The 23,333-nt window shown below is 38.7% G+C and overlaps 1 protein-coding gene across 1 annotated transcript; it reads left to right on the plus strand.

Annotated features, from left to right (window-relative positions):
* Positions 1 to 767: 767 nt before the first annotated feature.
* On the plus strand, positions 768 to 22,150 carry oprd1a (opioid receptor, delta 1a). The gene is made up of 3 exons (XM_075449975.1): positions 768 to 1,353; positions 15,111 to 15,466; positions 17,555 to 22,150. Exons 1-3 carry the CDS (start codon positions 1,103 to 1,105, stop codon positions 18,082 to 18,084), a joined length of 1,137 nt encoding a protein of 378 aa, XP_075306090.1. The 5' UTR covers positions 768 to 1,102; the 3' UTR covers positions 18,085 to 22,150.
* The last annotated feature ends 1,183 nt before the right edge of the window (positions 22,151 to 23,333 follow it).

The raw sequence follows: 23,333 nt of genomic DNA on the forward strand, positions 1-23,333 counted from the left end.
ACTGGACTCTCCCAAAAGAGTCTCAAACAGCTGCAGCTCATTCAGAACGCTGCAGCCCGAGTTTTAACCAGAACAAAGAGATCAGATCACATCACCCCAGTTCTCAAGTCTTTACATGGGCTCCCGGTCCGATACAGAATAGATTTTAAAGTTCTGCTACTCGTCTACAAATCACGGAATGGTTTAGGTCCAGAATACATGAATGACATGCTAGCTGAGTATAAACCCAGTAGAGCTCTGAGATCTGCTGACTCAGGTCAGATAGTGGAGCCCAGAGTTCAAACTAGACCCGGTGAAGCAGCTTTTAGCTGTTATGCTGCAAACAACTGGAACAAACTACCAGCAGAACTGAAATCAGCCCCAACTGTAAGCACTTTTAAATCCAGGTTAAAAACATTTCTCTTTCGGTGTGCTTATGGTTTATATTTTTCTTTTCCCCCTCTTCTTTGATTGCTTTAAACTGTGTTTTAATTTTTCTTCTATTTTTTTTTCTTCTCTTTAAATTGCTTGTTTTTCTGTTCTTTTAAATGCCTTGTCTTTATGTAAAAGCCCATTGAGTTGCCTGTGGTATGAAATGCGCTATACAAATAAAGATGCCTTGCTTTGCCTGCGGTTTGGAGACAGAAACATTCAATTGGCTAATAGGTGCACAGTGTTCACATCTTCCTCAATCATTTTACAGGTAAAGTTGAGGACAACATGGTTCTAATAATGTTCCAGTGTCATAGGCTTGCTCTTTACTACTGGGCGACAGATTTTTGCATTCTTTTTTTGGTTTGTTTTACTTGCCTTCACATATCGCCTTGCCGTTTCATGGACTCCCATGATCATGTTGAAGCGCAGCCCTGACGTTGCGCACTGCTGCGAGCTGTGAGGAGGGGATAGAGGCGAGTATAAGAGGTGCACACACGGCTCCAGCAGACACACACACAACTGAACGCTGCCAAGGGGCCACATTCTCCTCCAAATTGAATCAAACACTTTCTGCTTCAGCACACTTCCACTCCTCCTTTTCCTTCCCCAGCCTCGAGTCAAACAGTTAGCGCCACTCGTTTAACTGTGCGGACAAGTTTTCAGCACCGCGGGCAAAGTGGACAGCAGCATGGAGCCCTACACGGTCGCCGGAGCTCAGCTCTCCCTCTCAGACCTTTACTCAGTCATCCCCTTCAATGTTACCTTCCCGGAGCAGGAGAGTGACCCGACGGGCGACAGACTGCAGAACTACACCGAGCGGCAGAGCCCGGCGAGGAGCGCCCGGGGGATGATCATAGCCGTATCCATCACCGCGCTCTACTCTGTCATTTGCGTGGTGGGACTGCTGGGCAACGTCCTCGTCATGTACGGGGTGGTGAGGTAAACTTTTTGTCCTTTTGTATCAATTGTATATAAACGTAAAGAAGTGATGAGCGCAAAAATGGTAACAAAAATGGTTACATTTTATTGGGAAATAAATGAAATAATGAGTCAGTACAAAGGTCTAAATTTTCATTTTTACTCTCAGAGGAAACAAATATAGCTGGGGGGTCTGTTGCTGTTAAATATATTTAGTTTTGTACAATTATTTGCTCAAAAACTGGTAATTGTGTTGATTATTTTGTGGAAAGATTGAATAAAAAGCTTTCAGGTCGCTTTGGCTTGTTTCATAGTAACCTGCATCATGTTGTCGTGATTTTCCATCAGTGGGTTTTAATTTTTATTCTCAGAAGAAACAATTATAGCTGGTATGTTTGCTTAATTGTGCCGGCAGTAGAGTTAAGTCTTTGCATCCCAATATTTCGGTGATGGAGCAATATCTGAGTTGTATACCAAAGATGATTGTGGTCTTTGCTCCAAGATAAGTGTGTGTGTGTGTGTGTGTGTGTGCGTGTGTGTGTGTGTGTGTGTACGTGGAAGGGCAGTGGAGAGTCAGTCTCTGATCCTCATTCTGACTCACTCAGCTCACCTTGAGCTCACAGAGATGTCAGCTGTCCACGCTTTTATAAAGGAGAACAGGAGGAAGAACCCCCACTATCAAAAAACATGCAGGGAGAAAGTGTTTTTCATTTGGTTGTGATATGTACTCCTGACTGTCCTCTCTTGCAGTGACAGAACAGAGCAATGCACCCAATATTTTCAAATGCCCTGAAAATTGTTGTAGAATTTTAAAGTGGGACATTAAAAATGTGTTCTGATCTGATGATGCGGTATATTTAAAATTGGTTAAAAATGACCTTCTCCGTTAATAAACAGCAACAGTAGCACTTTTGTTACACATACAAAGAGCATAAAATCATGACTCTTCTGGAACTGCATCTTGTGAAGAGAGATAGTTTAATGTGTTGCATGGTGAAATGATAATTTTTTCCAAATTAGAACTGGAGCTGTTGTCCCCTCTCTCTGTGAAACGTAGACATGCTTTGGACCGCTTCTTCCACTCTGCGATGACTCAATTATTTTACAGAGCATAGGCGCACATGTATGACGTTGTTGATTTGATTTTCAGTGTTCATTTTCGCAGCACCTGCCAGCATTGATAAAGGAATTGATAAGCTCAGAGGCTTACAAATTCATTACTTTGGAAAATTTGGAACCAGTCCTCAAACGGAAACAGTTCTCAATTCGGACCCCTACTCCCACTATCCCCACTTTCCTCTGTATAAGCCATTATGGCCAACTAAACACTAACGAGTTGTGAAAAGTGGACATCATCATGTAGGAACAGGTATGAAGATGCAGTGATTGTACAATTTGAGCATTGGTTGTGGAAAAAGAAACTATGCACAGAGGACCAGTGTACGTATTTATTGTTATGTGATGACATTGAGTTGAACTATCTCTGGTCGGACTGCAGATAAGAAAAATGTAATGAGAATAAAAATTGCTTATCAAGTATTTCCCTAACAATTTGGTATATTTTAGTCTGAACTCTGACTGTTTACTGGATTCTCTGTCACACAGTAATAACAAGGGATGATTGAGAGCAATTTCTGTCCAAATATACGTTTGCATTGTAGCTCGAAGCTGTAGGATGATTATCAAACAAGATGCACCCTGAGGAAGGGAGGAAAGGAGGGGGGTCGAACGGTGACTCCACCACCTAAGACATGCTGCTGTGAACATCGACGGTTGAAAAAAAGGGAGATTTTGTTATGTATATCTGGGCTATTTTGACTGAAGCATGTCACAGATATTTAATATTTAACACCTCAGGAAATTTTGTCAACTTGTGAAAAAAGGGCATAATATTTTTTCTTTAAAAGGTGAGAATATTCAGTGTTAGATGGACGTTTCTTCCATTAGTGAATGCCTGCAGCACAATTGTGTCCAAGAGTCGTACAAAAACGAAATACACCTACACCAACACTTGTTTCCTAACATTTCCAACCTGTATGCCTGTCTGGTATTAACCAGCTTTTACATTTTGCAGTGGATCTACTGCTCTTTACTCATCATATTAATTAACCACTAATCTTTAACTCTCTGTTTATGTGCTCCCACAGTCTCACCCAATGTATTAATTACTTCTGCTCTCTGGCAAATCAAAGCAGCGTGTGGAATACATTTACAATACTCCAAAACCAGCAGATAGTGAGACAGGCAGTAAGACAGCAGTCTTTCAGCCAACAAACATGACAAGGAGGGTAAAATGTGTACAGAGAGACAAAAACACAAAGACTTAACAGCTTTTTGGATAATTTTGATGTAAAGAAGCCAAAAAAACACAGAGAAATTCAGAAAACAGTACTCAGTATTTCCATCCAACAGAACACGACACACAAAAGAAGAGGGTAGCGAGGGAGGAAACAAGAGAGATGAATTATATCTGGTTAAAAGCAGCGAGTCTAGCTGTGCAGAGGCATTAGTCTTTCTGTGAGAGAGAGAGAGAGGACTTGTTACTGATGAGAACAACATCTTGGACAGAAAATCAATCTCAATGGAACATCCGTAAACTCGGAGAGAAAGAAGCTTATGAAAGATATTTCAACATGGAACAGAAGTTAGACAGACACCAACACTTATCATCATTCATTACTTCTGGTTGTTTCCAAAACTTTCTGTGATGTACGGTGGATTTATCAGACTATTAATCCCCAAAGTGAAAAATGGCTTAGGCTGATTTATTGTGGTTGCAATAAATGATGGCATCTGAGACCAAAAAATAGGCTCGAAACCAAATGCTTTTTTGCTCATTTGAATCATTTAGATGTTCAACTGCTGCCTATCATCTTGTGGTATTCCTGTAATGAACCTGTAATCCATTTATTAATAAAGTTCCACATTCAGTTCACTCAGCTTTGAAATGTGAACAAATTACAACCACATTCGTGTATTCTGTTCCCACTGGGCATGTGTAGGACTGACGGCACAAGCTGTTCACAGTTGAGTTAATCACAGTCAAGTCGTGATAAAATTACTGACATGTTGTTTTGCTCACTGAAAAAACACAACTGGCATCAAAATATATAGTTTGGTTACATGAAATGATTGGCAAATAGATAGTATTGAAATGACAGTAAATAAAGGGTGGAAATGTTGATTACCAGTCCAGAAACAAATTGGCACTAAGCAAGTTCTTAGAAAGTTTGGAAGCTGAAGCTAGTTCTAAACATTCCTTGCATCTGCTTATATTTCCCCTTACATGACATCAGAGTTATTATATTTGGAATCAAATGTTAATCAGACAAGGAAAACCAGAGGGAGGAAATTAGTCATTTGAAACATTTGTGCCATTTGGCTTTTTCCCCCTCTAGAGGGACAATATAGTTTAAAGTGCATCTCGCAAGTTAACATCCAGTGACAAAGAGTGTAGGGACATGTACTGAGAACTAGTTTTTAAAAAAACAGAAACAACAACAAAAACCACGTATATTTGCACCATGAAAACTGTGTTTCCTTTGTATCAGAGTTGTGTACACTTCCAATAAAAAAGACGAGATGGTAGTGATATAACAATGGGGGAGAGCAGCCAAACTAGGATGAGTTTAACACTAAGAAATACGAGGTTTAAAAAATACAACACAATCACAGGCTTGTGATCATGAGCCTGGTGGGTGTCAAAGAACAAGGAAAGAAAAAGGAGAAACATCCATCAGAGAATTACTTGTATGGTGAGAAATGGTGCAGAACTGAGCCGGTGTGCTGCCGAGTCAATGATGTCGGCTAACAATTGTTAATATTTTGACGGGACAGTAAAGTTTTCCATCACATATCAGAGTTTAAAGAAATTAGAAGTGGTTGTTTGCTATGGGAATCTATGGGAATAATATCAAAGACAAAATAATTAATTTACCAAAAACAGAAATTATATATATATATCACATCATTAAAAGTAAACAATGTATTTGGTCGTCTGTAATTGTGGTGAATGACTGGTTTAAATATTTACCAAAGAATTGAATAAACTGCATCATATTATTGATTTAGTCAAGTCAAGAATAATATTTGGATTGTTTTACTGTTAGTGTTCATTATAGATGCTGGGAATGATTTTCTTTTTTTAAAATTTCTTTTCCTCAGGCTGTGTATGAGTAAATCAAAGCCTCATAAGTTTTGGATTTGGATTGGGTCATTCAGAGTGTGGATTGGGCACTTGGCTGCTGCCATATTGCGAGTTCTCAGTGTAATTGTCAAAGGAGAGGCTGACACACACATCTCCAGGGATGATCTACTCTTTCATGATGATAAATCAGCTGTACAAAACCCCTCTTATCTTCCAGCAGTCTGCCCCTCCACCTTTCTGCTGCTACACATGTTAAATAAGAACTTACTCAGTACTCGTTTAGTACATATTTAGCCACACTGGGGATTATTATTGTTTAAAAAAATAAAGCTCAAAATAAATCTTCCAAGATGTATTTTCCACACTGAGAACTCTGGCTGAAAATATTGTAGCTGTTGCCAGTAGAAACGTGTTGGTTTAGTAAACATGACCGCACTGTCCCACTGCTTGTGTTCCATCTCACCCCGCAGCACTTATTTCACCATGTAAGTGTGTGGCCTTCAGCGCAGCAAACACCAGCGAGTCCTAGCTGACTTCGGTGTCAACAGGACCAACAACAAAACATAATGCAGAGTTGCAGATTAGAAATTGTTATTTTTCTGGAACTGAATTTAAATTGCTGTGGAGCCCAGAAACTGACATAAAATGGTGGAAATGTTCATGAGTGAAATTTTTTTTCTCTCGGTTCATATTTCTGAATACGTGCAATTTTTCAAATGCTGATATGAGCTTGCTGTGCTCATACAGGAGCAAATAAAGGAACTATTGACTGCAGATTTTCCTGGAAAGAATTCATGTCGATATCTATTATCTTCCACCTACTGTGTAGCATATTACTTGTCAGGCATAGACAGTGAGATAGCTAGCACTAATTGGAAGTAATTTGTTTGATCTTGTCAGGCTTGGACATAAGAGGGGACTCAGATGCGGAGAGTTGGCAGAAAGGCAGACTTTATTATAAATCCAAAACAAAAATCACTTCTAGGGAGGCAACAAAAACGGCTATGAAACTAGCAAAACTTAGAAACTAAACTATGAAAATTACAAACCAAAATCACTCGCAATGAGGCTAAAGGATTCAGACTTCATCAAAACGTGAGTCAAGCAGGGCATTAACGATACTAGGTCTATGGCAGCAAAGACGACAGACTGGCACAAGACAAAGGGAGACGCAGACTAAATGAACACAGGGGGAAAAGGGAACGGGTGGACACAATTAGGAATCAGGGAAGACAATCAGACTGGAGACACAGGAAGGGCAAGTGACCTGAAACGAGAGGACAGTTACCTATCAAAATAAAACAGGAAATAATGAGACAAAAACACCAAAACAAAACAAGACCTCACCGCGGTGTGACAGATCTATGTGGCATTATAAAAAAGCATGACATTAAAGTCATCTTTCAAATATTGGGCTACAAGCAGCTTGGCATCTGTAATTTGGATAAATATAGCCATATTTGAAAGTCATATTACTTTAGAATATTAATAAAAACAAAAAAAAAAAAACAAGGAGAAGGAAGTGGCATTATTTAGACTTTTATGATTTGCACTTTTAAAAAAACAGCTATTTGAGCATTTGGTTTGTTTAATTTGTAAGGAAAGGAATTAAAAACCGAGAATAATTATGAATGTGACATTGAGGCAGCAGTGTAAAGGTAACACGGCCAGCATTCATCTCAGTTTTCACTCCTTTCAATGTTTTAATGTCGCCTATCTGCTTCATGACTCCACAGTGGCTCTCTTGCACTGGATCTTAGAAGGTTTGAAACCTAACACTAGCAAAATTGCATAACTAGCACTATTTTCACACTGGTCCAAAAGGGTTAACACTGGACAGAGACCTCTGTTTCAGCTCTTCAATTATTAATTCCCCAATAAATTAAAAATGCCTCTTATTAATCTGCCACTGTGGCTGATTAATACCAGAGCTGCTTTAATGAAACCCTTCAATATGATACATTATGCTAATTTGTTCTTAACTGTAAAAGCTTGCACAGTCTCCTTGGTGCGCAGAAGTTGATGGACCGTAATGCAAGCTTACGAACAAGAGGCAGATAGGAGAGAAAAAATGTGGTAGGGAACAAAAGAAATCTGGTAGTCTATATACACTGAGAGAAGAGGTGACTTACACAGGTGAGTGGCAAACAGTAAGTGAATCCAGTTATGAAACAAGCACAGGAATAGAAATTAAACAGAATGTACATAAAAGCATGGAAGTTTTTAGAATAAACATTGAAATTTGCCAAACAAGAATACTGAACATAGAAATCCAAATGACAAAGGCAACACTAAAACAAAGAAATAGAGAACAAAACTAAAATGAATAAAAATCAATAGATTGTCTTAAAAAGCAATATATTAATTTGTGTTATGGGACGGCACTGTTTTTCCTACATCATGTACATGGACATTAAAATTATTTCTTAGATATAGAAAAAGTCTCATTGTATTTTGTGAATCAGTCACAAAAAAGTGTTTATCACGTAGAACAAGCAAAAGTTTTCTAGTAGGAGGCTGAAGGGTACCGCAGTGGAGTTACGTACAGCTGTCAAGCACGAGTTCTTCCACGAGTTCCTTCAAAGTAATAAATTACTTTTCACCATATGCTTTTCCTTTAAACTTGGTTTGTTTTCAATTGTTGCTTCTTTTTTTTTACTTTGAGCTGTTGTTTAAGATTAGGCACATGAACAACATGGTTAGGTTCAGGCTTTAAAATTCCTTCATTGGGAATATGAAAATATTATGTCCTGTCATGAAATACATCCTCTGATAAACATGGTCATGTCAGAATTCTCTTTTTGCCCCATTACAAAAGACACAAAAGTGCTATGGGCACCAAAGAAACTATAAGAATAAATGACATCTGAGGTCCTGCTGGGTTTTAAAAATATCTTGTCTTTAAAAGTTTACAAAAACTTGTTGATCGTGCCTAGTTACCATTTCATGATGAGACCAGGATTGATTTGGCAGGTGCTGCAGCATCATACTCCTGTGAGCCCAAACTATTCAGCTGTTCTAAAAGTTTCCGTTTTTATCTAAAAAAAAAAATCATAGCATCACTTGTGTCTAGCATTAATGATAAAAGATATTTGTAGAACAACTTTGGGTCAGTATTGTTCTATACAATTTATCGATGAAAATGAAATAAAAAAAAACCTTGATCTTATTTTAAATTTTACGGTACAGTATAATCGAATGCTGTTTGTGTCCCCTGTAAAGCTACACAGGCAGCTTTTCCCCCAGCAGTGCAGCACCCCCACCTTTTTAGGCATTTGACAGCAATGACATAAACTTGCTTAAAACTGTCTGGGTTTATTTATAAAAAAAAAAAAGCAACCATCTTACACAAATCTTCATTTTTAATTAAATACTTCTAAATTCCAGGGAAGAACAACCCTACAAGTACGCACATGCCTTCCCTTGTATCTTGCTGCCCAACAAAGCTGCAGCTCGTTGTTAATTTCAATACCCTGGACTAAAACCTTTCCTGGTTGTTTAAAGGAAATAGTTGATCTAATTGGCAAACCACTCAACTGGTTCCAAACTATTAAAACAGCACTGATGTTTTAACTAACACTAGCTAGCTATACAGTTCTTTTCAGGAAAATGACACATGCATACATACACAAACGGACTCTGAACCATTACATAATGTAGCACAGTTTACAGCTCAGGCAACAACTCCTATTTGATAGGGACATAAACTGTATATCAGAAGTAAACTCAGGCACTGTAACATCATCCACTGTTTTCTAAACTGCTGTTTTGAAGCCTTAAGTTCAGTATTTGACTGATGTCATCTTGGTCTTTTCAGAGACAGAAGTGACCATGTTTGGTCAAGATAATTCAGTCAGAGGGAGATACTTGAAACCTGATTGAAACTTGGAATTCTTTTCAGCAAGGCCACCAGCACTCTCATTAGAGTAAATCTAGCTAATGACACCATAATGACTTAAGCGTATTCATGAGGAAGCATTGAGGTTTTTTTTTTAAAGGACTATAATATGACCACAGAGCCAGTGCCAAGTGATATCATACTGCCCTTCATGGTACTTCTGCATCAACCATACTTCTACAGTGAGTGAGCAGATTTTATTTACTGGTTTTTGTAATGATGGAGAAAAAAAACAAGTTTCTTCAAGCTCTACAATGATTTTATTTTATTTTTTTTACCAAAACAACTATAGAATTTGTTCATGTATTTAGTTTAATTTTTGGCTCACCTAGAAATAATTTTTTGAGCTCTATTGTGTGTCAAGCACAGAGCTCCCACTGTGGTTAGTTTGGATTAGAATGATAGCATTCAAACAATGATTGGCTGTTGATAAACTGTTGTCAAAGGCACTCTATCAGGATGAACAAGAAGTCATGAAACTATACAGGTGTGTAAATGACATCCATCTATTCATTTTCTATACTTGCTTAAAGCAATACTATGTAACATTTCTACCTTAAAATAACAGCTTGAAAAAAAATGTGCAGCTAGAATGAGTTTTAATATTACGATTGACCTGTCTCTTATGCCCTTCGGGGGTCTGAGTTGGAAAAACTGCGCAATGAAACTTTGCTGGACCGGCCCGGAAGCTGAGCGGAAGTACTTCGACTTGCTTTCTGGCACACCTACCGCAAAAACAAATAGACCCCTCTCACGCTCCCAGGTACATTTGATTACTCTTACCTTCCCGGTCGACATAGCTTGCACCTTCTGACTCCTCGCCGGTTCGTCAACCAATGTGAAACGTGAAAGCGAAAGGGTGTTGTATTTGCGACAGTGTAACCGTACATTACATCCAAGCCTGTAGGGGGAGCTCCATAGTGGGCTTTTTGAGAAGTTACATTGTATCGCTTTAATCTAAATCAGGGTCGCAGGGGCTGGAGCCCACCCCAGCTGCCACTGGGGCGAAAGATGGAGTTTGTAGTTAAAATCAAAGTGAAAACTGGGTTCAAAGACTCCTGTGGTCCAAACCATGAGTACGAAGTATCCTGACAATCATGATAATAATCTATCAATTCTAGAATTGTAAAATTATTCAGCACTAGTGGCAGCCTGCTGCAGTAGCTCTGGTCATTTTGTGATTTTCCACTGAGCTTTTTTCTGTAAAAACACTGATTTAAAAAGAATAAATAATAACTTTTAAACATTTTTGGATGCTGTGCTTCTAAAATAATATCTGCTTATAACTCTATTACTTTGCTCAGAGCAGCTGACTGAGCTTTCCAACTGAGCTGAGTGAAGAGGAGACGTCAAGGATGCAAAGTATAAACAAAACTGAGAAAATGGAGGAGGTATTATCATTTCTTCCCTTGATTGTCATGGGAAGTTTGAGTTCACTGGTTGATTAAATAGATGAGCTTGGAGCTCTGACAATATCAGGAGGGCAATATTATTATTATTTTCTTTTAAATGGCACGATTGCTATTCCAAGTGACAAGTTTTTCATACATAACCAAGCGTCAGTGCTTGGTGTGAAATGAAATCATAATCTCAGTCACCTGTAAAGAGGATTGTGCCCAAAGTCCTGAAAAAAAATGACAGAAAAAACATAAATGAGCATCACAGTCTCAATTTTACCCAACTTCATGCCAATTTTCTTTTATTCCTTATAAAACAAATACCTGCATGGTAGCATGAATGTAGGACTGAGAGAGCAACACCAGCCTTTTCCTCAGTTCTTTATTACCTCTGAAGCCAGTGTACAAACAGAGCCTACAGCAAATAGATAAATAAATTATTTTCACTTCCCCTTCCAATGGTTTCAGTTCCACCATTTGCACATCAATGACATTGGGTGTTATAAAGCTGTGATCCAAAAACACATGCCCTTGAATGCAGGGAGAAACATAGTTTAGCCAAGGTGCATGTGGGACTTTTTTGATTAATTGAAGGGGAAAGTGATTTATTCTAAACTAAGCTTACTTCTAAAAGTGACTTGAAGAATGTAATCCTCTCCCCACATTCAACATTTTTTTGTTTTGTTTTAGTTACTGAATCCACAGTTTCAAACAGCCTGAGATCCAAATGTAAACAACATTTTTGCTATCAACTGTGTGACTGATGGCATCGCAAGTCAGTGAATCTCATAACAGGCAAGAAGTGTTAGTATGCATCACTACATTTACATTGTTCTGTGTAGCCATCAAGCAACTATCAAAAGCTCACAGTTCTCCTTTGATGTGAGCAGCGACTGATACAGACACTGGAACAAACATAAAATGCAATGTTTATAACTAGTCATCTACTGTTGGACAAGGTGACACTGTTGACACTGGAAAGAAAATAGCAGTGGAACACACTGCTTCCAACTTCCTGCTAAGACCATCTATGACTGCACAAGGCAAAACTCGCTGGTGCAGAAGGAGTCAGTGGTCTATGGTAATCAACAAGAGAAACGGAGGAATATATCAATTAGAAATGATCAGAACAGAGGACTGTTTTTTTTATTATCATACTATTATCGTTTGCTTGGCATTGAAATTTAGTTCAAGGGTATGACTAGTCAGTACATTGCTTTTGGAGTGGTGTTGAGAATGAGTTTTTGTCATGAAGGAGGACAGGAAGAGGTAGAGAAGACAAATAAGAAAAAACTGCACAAAGTAGGGGGAAAGGAAAGTCCTTTTTTTGGATAGAGAGACAGCCATTCGTTGAGACTCCAGACATTCCTGATGGCTGGTTGATGGTTAGGTGTATAACAGACTTAACACGTACAATATGAATTGACAGCCACTTTTACTTATTTAGTATGAATTGAAGATGAAGATCTTTTGTGAGGTAAAGCAATTTGACTTAAATAAAAAGGACAAATGCTAATAGTAGCCGCTAACAGTTAGTTTGGCATACAGAGTCTATAAACTAAAGCCCCTTTCACACTGCGACCCGCTACCTTAGCGGGTCCAAATTGCACCTTCGACCCGCGTCGAGCAATGTGAACGCTTGGCGTGTCAGGGTGACCCGTGTCGCCTGAAGCCGAGTTCAGGGGGAGTTGCCTAGTGGCAGAGCGTCACACGAAACACATAAAATGCTGGGCGTGTACAATGACGTAGTCACAAGCCATGCGCCGGAGGTAGGGTGAAATACACCTGTCTGCATCAAATTTTTCAAACAAACGATGGCGGGACACCTTGAGAACTCGTTTTTGCAATGCAGTTCATGGAGATGTTACTTTACGGTGCGTCTTGCTGCGTGGGAAACCGAGCTCTCCCATCTTTCTCGCCAGCCCTTCCAGCAGATGTCCATCCTTCACCCTCCCCGAAATATGGCGGAAAATAACGTCCTCTGCTCGGTGGCTGAGGAGCTCGCGGACCTCCTTGTCTCCCCAGTTGGCCATATTAAAAAATGTCTCGAATTTGATGTAGGCTAAAACAGAGTAAAACTTGTCCTCACCTGTCGCTGTTGTTCTGAATCAGCTGTCCATTCTGTCTTTTAAACTCCTCACGTCACGCCACGCCCACGTCCGACCCGCGTCGATTGTGTTCACATCAAACTCGGCTCGGCAAAAAGACGAGGGTCCGACGCGGGTCGAAAGGCGAGTCGAGTTGACGCGGCAGCCCGGGTCGGCAGTGTGAACACAACAGCGGACACGCTAAATTCGCGAATTAAACGCGGGTTATTCGGCAGTGTGAAAGGGGCTTAAAATGCAAATAAGAGCTCCAATGTTTCTCAAAAGAAACGTAAGATACCTACAAAATAGTTTTTAATAATTTTAATAGCCATGCCTTCACAAGTGCCAGAGAGGACCACGGAGTCCTTGTGGTATTTGCAACTCGTACAGGAACAGACATTACAAGAGTGAGGATGTTATATTGACATTTCATATTGGACTGCAAGTTTGCTGTGGTTGTATAAAATGTAGCATTGGTGGATAGGATCAGCTACACATATTGCTTTTCTACATGTTTATGAACAGTTGGAGGTTAAAAAGAACTGTAATAATATTCTTATTTGTATTTTTAAGTATTTACATAGACGAGTTGGGTTATCGGTTCAGGAAAAGCATTAGCTTTCATTTCACCTGTGGACACCTGTCTCTACTGCCATCACTCTCCTGTGTTTGTGCATGAAGATAATACTGCTGTCAGCTGGAAAAGGACATTTTGGGCGGTGCTGTTAATTATCTGTTTATTCATTCATCAGCAAATCTGATGACTTTCTTTGCAACTGTTCAAACTTAAACTGTGTCGACAGAGATATTACCGCAAATGTTATTGGGTCTGACAGTAAGATTACTGGTGTAAATTGTTACAGGGTTAAAAAGCATCCGGGAGCTCATTCAAAAATGACACAGACTTGTTCAGTTGCTGTCGGATTAGTATAAAGCAGTGCATGTCTGAAAGGGACTTAACAGTAATCTTATCACTTATAGCAAGCTTTAATTGTTTTCTTGTTACTTTGGTCTTATGTTCTCACTGTCTTTTGAAACTGACTGGGAGACTCCTGTGAACGGTGTTCCTCTAACAATTAAAGACCATGAAGCATTTAACAAAAAAGAGTGCTGCCATTCAAACAAAATTGGTTCCTCAAAATTAAATTAATTATCAAACAAATAGTAAATTTGGCTGTTCTTACTTCCTACTTGTTACATATTAACTCATGCTAATGGGTTTTTGTTCTTAATATTTTCCTTTTTAAATATTAGAAGCATTGGCTGTTATGCAATCTAGTATTTATCCTCATTCAAAGTTATTTGTTGTACATCAGAGTTGGTTTGTATGCATGGCTAAAAATCTCTGAAACCCCCCAAGAGAAATAACTTACTTATACATACATTGGTACCAAACGTAACCATTCACTGCTGATAACCATTATTTAATTTATCTCAAGTTTATGAGAATCTAGCATTAGAAGTGCAAACCTCAACACTCTAGATGTATGAATAAAAAAATATAAATCTCATCAGTCATAAAAAGGTGCTGTGTAGCGATTAATAAGGTCTCTAACCTTAAGACAAGGAATATACTTTCTTTTTCATCCTACATTTACATAAGTAACTTGCTCCAGTGTGAGTGTAATTACTTACCTACTTGCATGTGTACTCTGCCTGTTACCAGAGGATTCCACCAGGGGGCACACCTGATGACTCAGTCTGGGAAAAATATGCCATCTACACCATTCCCACTGAATCACCTCTATGCACAGATGTTTCCAAAATGGTATTGAACTCTTGCTAGCAATTTTCACAAGCATATTTGTCACTGTGCAGTGACAAAGATTCATTGTGAAGATGCAGGTAATACCAGACTTTCTCGACAAGCTTGTCTTCGAAACTTCCTGCCAATTTTACCACTGCCGACCCTATGACCTTACATCTGGTCAAATTTGAATCTTCACTGTCCCTGGCAGTCATCTGCATTTTGCAGCTTGCAAACCAAAGCGTGAATTTTTGAGGACATGCACAAATGCTCCAAACAAATGCAGAATAAAAGTCAACCAAACACACTTATCTGTAATTAAAAGCAAGTATATTTCTGGTCGAACCCACCACTTCCAAATCTCTATACTCTGTTACCAAATTCCATACCGTACTCCTCTTATTTCTACTTTTGTCATTATTAGTGTTGTTGTTGTTATCATTATCATTATTATCAATAATTTCTAACTTACGTCTTTTCTATACCCTCTTTTCACAACTAGATACACCAAAATGAAGACGGCCACAAACATCTACATCTTCAACTTGGCTCTTGCTGATGCCCTGGCCACCAGCACGCTGCCTTTCCAGAGCGCAAAATACCTCATGAACAACTGGCCTTTTGGGGAAGTCCTGTGCAAGCTCATTCTTGCCATTGACTACTACAATATGTTTACAAGTATCTTCACCCTCACTATGATGAGTGTGGATCGCTACATTGCCGTGTGCCATCCAGTCAAGGCGCTGGGGTTTCGGACGCCGGTCAAGGCTAAGATAATCAACATCCTTATCTGGGTCTTGTCCTCTGCAATTGGTGTGCCCATTATGGTTATGGCTGTGACCAAAGTGACAGATAGTGGTGAGATTGTTTTTCATCCACCATTTTTTCGTCTGGTGTTAACTAAAATCTAATTGTTACTGTACAATTGTTACCTGTCTTCCACAAGTGCTTGATCATTAATCATTTAGAGTTTTTATATCAGCAGAGGTTGCATGTATTAAGCACCGAAGAGACATAGCCTCACAGGGCTCTACCTTCAAGCATAATTATTCATCTATTGTCAAAGTTGTAACACTGTAGGCAAAAAAAGAATCGAAGGAGCAGGTCTCATCATGGAAGGTTGGTCTCAACTCCAACCTCAGGTCCTAAGTCCATGCAATGTTGCACAGGTGTGAGTAATTTAAGGCTAATCTCATCAACCCTGTGTTGCTGAATTTATTTATTTATTTATATTTTGATCTTGACAACCTCATTAATGCTCCTTCAGTCTCCAGCTCTAGCTTTAACATGGCTGGCAAGTTCCACGGGTTTAGGAGTACCCCAATGCACTCTTTTATCAATAGTTACCCTCCATGGCCACTGCAGACTTCTCCCATGGCACAGATGGGTCTGGTTGAATTATCTTTTTTTTTGCTTAGGAAGGTCTCTCACGTACTTAACTAGCAGCCATGATAAAGAGCTTTTATGAATCCTGTAAATATCATAGGAACATAGGAAACACTGGATAGTCATTTATGAAAGAAAGAAAGAAAGAAAGAAAGAAAGAAAGAAAGAAAGAAAGAAATAAAGAAAGAAAGAATTGTCCCACTATTCCTTGCAGCTTCACATTCTCCAACAAGGTCAAGTAAAATAGCTTAGGAAAAGATGATTGAGGTCATTTTTTTAGACCATTCAGCCTTATCCTTTGCTTGTGCAGTCACTGCCAGGCTAGCCAGGCTTGGACAGCCTTCTTCTTCAGCCTGAGAGTCTCTGTTATTGCTTGCATCCACTCACAGGAAATTGGCTTGACACCATGACAGGAAAAACAAGCTTAAGACTACAGCAACATGCAGCTACTTCCACAATTCAGAGCCCATCCATCCATTTTCTATACACGCTTAATCCGTCGGTTGGGTCGCGACCCAACCGCCTATCCCAGCGGTCATCGGGCTAGAGGCAGGGTACACCCAGGATAGGTCGCCAGTCCAATTCAGACCCCATATACCCTAAAATCTGTGGGATATCAATCAAACTTTAAGGTGGGAATTGAAATCATGCAGGTAGTTTCCTCCACATTGATCCAACGCATCACCATATGGTGAATACTTGAAAGCTCTTCTCCATAAATCTTAAGAACATATGGCCTGAGATCAAGTGAAATCCCCAAAAAGTTTATCATTGTCCTTTTGCCCAAGCTAGTCTGATATTAAGTACCCTCATGAACTCTTATGTTTATTATTGACTGATATACACAAAAGTTTAACAAAAGCTCACCATTCATGTTTCAGTAGGCCTAGCTGTTCCTCCTAGACACATTTTTTTCCAGCTTTTCTAGTCATTGCCAACATGAATATCAAAGTTTTCCAGTAAACAATATTCTGTGACCAAATAATCTACACTACTGTGGGATGTATACATGCACACTATAGGTAAACCTCTCTGCAGTTCCCAAAAGGTGAACATTTCGTCTACCAAGACAAATTCCAGTTGTGAAGTAGCTAGCCAGGGAGTCATTAATATCCCAACACCTTCATAGTGCTGCTCACCCTCAAGAAATCCCATGTCTTATCAAGGAGTTTGAATCTGGAGCTGGAGAGAAGAGTTTATCTAAATTATATCTAGCAGGCATTTCTTCACTTCTTTCAACAGCATTTCATGAACCAAGAGTCAGTTTCCACTGGTGAAATCTGAGACACACACAGCTATCTCAGATCTACCTGCCAGGTAACAGGCATGAACTGTCTTCCTCTCAATTTAATTATACTGCAGATACATGTTATTGAAATAAGTTTTTAGAGGTGTAAAGGGAGCACAGTAATATTCAAGCAAAAGATTTCATTCACAAAATATAAATTTTTAAAGAATTTAGAAAACAGCAGCTTCAGTGTAGTTGTTGTATATCTCCTGTTTCGTACATTAAATCTACATTACCTTACTATTTCAAACTCTACTTCCCCTCTCCTCCAGGTAAAACAACATGCATGCTGAAGTTTCCTGATCCTGACTGGTACTGGGACACTGTGACGAAGATCTGCGTTTTTCTCTTTGCTTTTGTGGTCCCTGTAATGGTCATCACCATATGTTATGGTCTTATGATCATGCGTCTGAAAAGTGTTCGTCTGCTCTCAGGCTCAAAGGAGAAAGACCGGAACATGCGTCGAATCACTCGCATGGTCCTTGTGGTAGTGGCAGCCTTCATCATCTGCTGGACCCCCATCCACATATTTATCATTGTAAGGACCATGGTGGAGATTGACACCAGGAATCCCTTTGTAATTGCTAGTTGGCACCTTTGCATCGCCTTGGGCTACACCAACAGCAGCCTAAACCCTGTCCTCTATGCTTTTCTGGATGAAAATTTTAAGCGATGCTTCAGGGACTTCTGCCTCCCCTGTCAGACCCATGTGGAGCAAAACAGTCTGACCAGTGGCCGCAACACCACCAGGGAGCCGGTGTCGGTCTGCGCACCAACAGAAGCAGGGAAGAAGCCCACATGACTAGGCATGGTAAGGGTCCCCGGCAGCTCTCACTTGAGAAGGATCCATCAAGATCTGCAGTCGGAGGCTACTCTAATTACTACCACAGAGTTTTAAGAAATCTTTGCAAGAAAAGATTCAACAGAGTCAAGATGCTCATTTTCCTGACATATTGTTAAAACAATTACTGATTAAGGAACGATTATGAAGCACGCAGTTTACAGCTCCTAGTTCAGATTAAGAGAAGAGGAGTTCTTCATTTAGAAAGTAAACACCAACCAATGTGCATTCAGATTAGATGAGAGATGAGAGAATGGAGAAAAATCGTCTTCAGAGAGAAATCCTTTCACCTGAATCTTTAATATTAACACAAAACAGATAGACCTTACAGATCAAAACCACACAAGTGATACCCACTGATGGCTGGAGGATGATTTACTTCATAGTTTGTTGCACAACAGTTTGTATTTAGATTTAGTCAATCTTCTTTAGGGGAAATGGGTAAAATCAACTCTGCTGAAAGAGAAATGAAGGATTAAGTGTTCGTCATAGCACTGATGCTTGGATTTCTATGGACTGCTAAACCACTTGACTTTCATAGATTGTGTTAAGCCCAGGAAGAATCGATGAGAAAAATCCTTTGAGAATGTTAACCTGTCAGTGAATACTACTGTTGGCAGGCACATTCTCGGTTTACTGCTTAAAACTTAACTTTGATTATTTAGTTGACTTCTTGACGCATTATGGTTAATAATGTGGAACAGATGAAGAACATCAAAGCCATGAAAAGTAAATATAAATGAATTTGGTAAAAGAAAGAGAAAAAAATGTCAACAAATGTAAATTTGTAGATATTATAAAGCTTTTGCATTTGAACAAATTTCGCTGAAGTCACAGTAAAAATGATCATGATGTGTGTTTGTAATTCTGTATGCTTTCTTTTCACTTTGGATATTGATATTTCGCCTTTATGCTTTTATTAAATGTGGTTTGAAAAAAAAGGAAAGCAAAAACAACACTTCAATACTTGGAAATTGATTTCCTCTCTGTAGTCATCTTGAGAAAATTGCCTATGGACTGACTGTCGACTTCCCCACAGAGGCTGGAATGGAGACAATAAATATTGTCTCGTCTATGTGCAGCAAGATTTCAGCATATTTTCTTAAAATTGAATTGCTAATGTGAAGTACACTGTAGCTTATATACCCTCTGTGCTTCAGAGAAGCGTATTCAAAGTATCTTTCATCTGCCTGTATTTTTGTAATCTCAAGTTTTTTCAGGACAGAATGTACAGAAATATATTGCAAATGAGAATAGCAAGGACGTGCATTGACAAAGTTAGATCACAGACAGGTAAGACTAATGCACAGCAGGTCAAAATGAGAAGATTTTGTCTATTTTCAAAAAGTTTTAGTTCCAGAAAAAAATTCATTTCAAAATATTTCATCACTTTCAATCACTATCATCAAACAATGCCCTCGTTTCTGCAATGATTTCTGTGTAGCTCCCGGTTACCCTCTGACCTTCACTATCAGCAAATATATAAGAATAAAAAGTAATATAAAAATGTTTCCCAAATTATCCAAGCACGTTCACCATGCCAAATCTTCACCAAAACTTTCAACCTAGTCTCGTGACAAGAACTTATTGTGTTTTGCAGATTTGTACATTTTTTTCACCATAACTATGTTTTTCACATTAATTTCCCACTCTCTATATGGAGAAACACTACTTGACTACATATAGGTTCACTGTCCACCCAGGTTCTCACTTCATGATGACATTCAACTGCAATGTAGGACTCTGCCTGCAGCATTATGGATCCGCCAGAGGCTTTTTCAGAGACTTTTTGGAGAGACTTTCAGAGTACACATGTTGCACTCCCTTGATTTGGTTAGTTCACTAACTCATACAACGGGGGTCTATACCAATGCAACACAAAATAAGTTGAGTAAAAAATACATGGAAAATACGAATGCGTTCTCTCCAATCTGGCTGCAAAACAGTCTCACAGAATTTCAAAATAAGATCTTGAAATTTGTGTCCTCGGAAACAACTATTGTCTTTTCCATGCACACTTTTTGTGTATCTGAAAATTAAAACAGTATATACATTATAAGAGTTTCACAGTAGCTATTTTTAAAGTATCACAAAAGAAACCATTTCTAAAAGGTGAAAAGTCGACTGCTTTTAATAGTTTTGAATGCCTAAACCTAATCAAAGACTGCTTGGGTTTGAAAAACTTTATGGCTTGCTTTAAAGGGATATTGCATTATTTTTGTTAAGTGAGGTTATGTGAAGTACCAAGAATGTGTGGCAACCAAAAATGTACTGTGGTTGAGAAAATGTCACAAAGTAAAGAATGTCTGATACAAATTTAAAGTATCGCTGAACCAGTTTGAAATTTTTGAGATTGAGTTATTTTAGATGACAAATAATTGGCTCCTTCCTTGTCTCTATTCTTGATTAGCCAGCCAGCATTTACATTCTAAAAACTTCTTTCTGTTCTTATGATGACATTTTATGCAACCCCATAGTTCAATCTCTTTCACCCAGTGAACAACCTTGGCGAGGATACACAATGAACCACTGCTAATGAGCACAGTCAAACAACCTGACTTCAATTTGATTAGGAAGTAGAGCTAATCAGAGGAGATGAAAGCCTGAGTTTTTGAGTTACTGGACATGTTGGAGCTTTTGAAACTATGATATATTTATGACATTATTTTAGAAAAAAGGACATGATCTGTTCTCTCCTTTTTTTCGTATTTTTTTTCTATGGTCAGCACATGTAGTGTATTCCTTTACAGAAAACGAAAACATCTGTACATAAATAGTGTGAAATGTCTCTTCTGGATAATTCTGTGCTAAAATTGTTTTTGCTTCCATGAGTTATTCCATGAATGTTTGCTGTGATCATCTGTCAGTATTTTTCATAGCTAAGCCCAAGTATTGTTTAGTAATTTGTCATTGAATACTGATTTGTCATGTTGTATTAAATAAAGTAGTTTAATTGTTTAGATTTTGCTGTTTGAAATAGTTTCTAAGGAGAGTGGCAATGTGGAGAGAACGATAGGGAAAGCTGTGAGGCTCAGAATACCTACGGACTGTCATAAAATCAATGTTACTGATTTATTTATATAACTGATTGTTCCTGTTATCATTGTTTAGTCAGCTCCCTCATTCCTCTCATTTGTAAAGTAGCAACACATACAAAATGATTTGCTTAGTGTATATTAATGCAGCGAAATTCCAAATAAATCTGCTCTCATTCACATATTTTTCTTACGTTTCTTATGTTTCTTTAGTCAGACGGTTAAACACATAAAAATCAGCTCACTACTGCACCGTGTCAACTCACGGTCACTTAAAGCATTCCCAGACTGTCGATCTGCTCTAATGAAATCCTGATTTTATAACTGCAGCGTCAACTGGGAAAATCGCCATTCAAGTAACTTAAAAACGTCTGTGCAGTGATGTTTTTGGTCTTGTATTTTGGACTAAACACTGACACTAAATGGGAAGCTAAGAGATTAAGGTAAATAATTCTTCCGTTCCCTTGCATGTTTACTGGAACTGTAGCTCGACTCGACTGTACATGTAACAGTGGCTAATTTCAACATGGCAGAAATGTGCACTGCTGTAGTCACATTAGCAGACTGACAGAGGTGCGTTAATTTGATATTAGATGAATAACAGCCCCATCTCAATTCTCCATCTCTGTGATTTTAGCTGCTGACACAATCATTTACTTTGTATCTATATAAATATTTTCAACTGCTCCCATCCATTGATCATGAATATGTATCTGATACAAAAATGTATTTTTATTCAGAAACCATTAGATTGAATGTATCTGTGGTATGCAGAAAAAATCTGATGACTGGGCTGTTCAGATACTAGTTTGTTGTCCAACTGACTTCAGTAAAGTGTTTAAAGCAGTTGTGCTGATACTTTACTTCACTTCCATGCTTCTTTTGCAGTGTTAATGTCTTATTTCGTAGCTTTTTCTAGTGCAAATATTGTACAAGTTGCTTCTAATACACAGTGTTTCAAACATATCTTAAGTTGTTGGAAAAAATAAATCAATGCAGAGATGAAACTGTGTGTACTTGTGTTCTGAAAAACAACTCTGGAAACAAGAAAAGATTGAATAGCAAAATATTTTCTTGAAATTGATTGGGTTCATTGTAGAATAATTCATCTCGCATTACCATAATTTAGTATGAAAACTGAGAGTGCTTCGGATGAGTGCTTCATTGCATTTCCACAAGTGCTCATAGAAACACACAAGGGGGGACCCAAGGCCTTTGCTGAAACCCAGATAGTGCTATCCAGTGCCATCAGAAAATGAAATGCCCCGCTCTCCATCTCCTCTGCAAATTCAGACCAACATCTTGCAGTCACCATGGAGATCAGAAGCATCTCAGTCACTTTATACTTCAGTGAAAGAGCTGAAGAGTCTAAATTTAATTAAGGAGATTTCCCGCCGTAGCTGGCACTTATCAGTTACCCTGATTGCTCCGTCCCCAACAAAGATATTTCTTATCCCTGCTGATTAGCTGAGTGCAGGCCACTTTAAAAACCAAAGTTAAGGCTCATATCCCTAATGTGGTACTCAAAGGTGGTTCAGTGTGTGTATTACAATATGCAAAAATGTGTGCTGTTGTGGCTCCTCTTAAAATATCACCTCAGACCTCATTGAACAACCCAGCCTCTTGGAGACTACCCTTAGATACATAGAGCATATTTGCAACTGAAAATATCTATTGACATCCGAAATAATTACACGTTTTTTAAAAGGTAGCATATGGTGGAAACCTTTTAATGCATCCATCTGCCAGGTCTGTTTTTTACAACAAAATATACATAACAACAAAAGCATGCAGCTATGGCCATGGGGGGGTGGGGGGTGGGGCGCATAATTTCCATTTTTGTAACTCCTGGGCTGGGCTGTTTGAATTCATTATTATCATGATGACTCAGCAACTCTCTCAAAAAGCTTCAGCTAAAACACAACTAAAAGAGTTAGAACAGGAACTGACAGGAGAGATCATACTTATTTAATTTCAGTTTGGCTCCCTTGACTTTTTGTGAATTTGCAGAAAAATTTTAATTCCTTCTCCTCAAATTATGCATCAGTTCCTTAAAGGGATAGTTCGCCTCTTTTGACATGAAGCTGTATGACTTCCCATACTAGCAATATCATTTATGAACATTTTCTCACAAGACCTCACAATCGCTTGGCACTATTTTCTCTCCCTTCGTAT

The sequence above is a fragment of the Odontesthes bonariensis genome, chromosome 18, assembly GCF_027942865.1.
Source record: "Odontesthes bonariensis isolate fOdoBon6 chromosome 18, fOdoBon6.hap1, whole genome shotgun sequence".
Lineage (NCBI taxonomy): Eukaryota > Metazoa > Chordata > Actinopteri > Atheriniformes > Atherinopsidae > Odontesthes > Odontesthes bonariensis.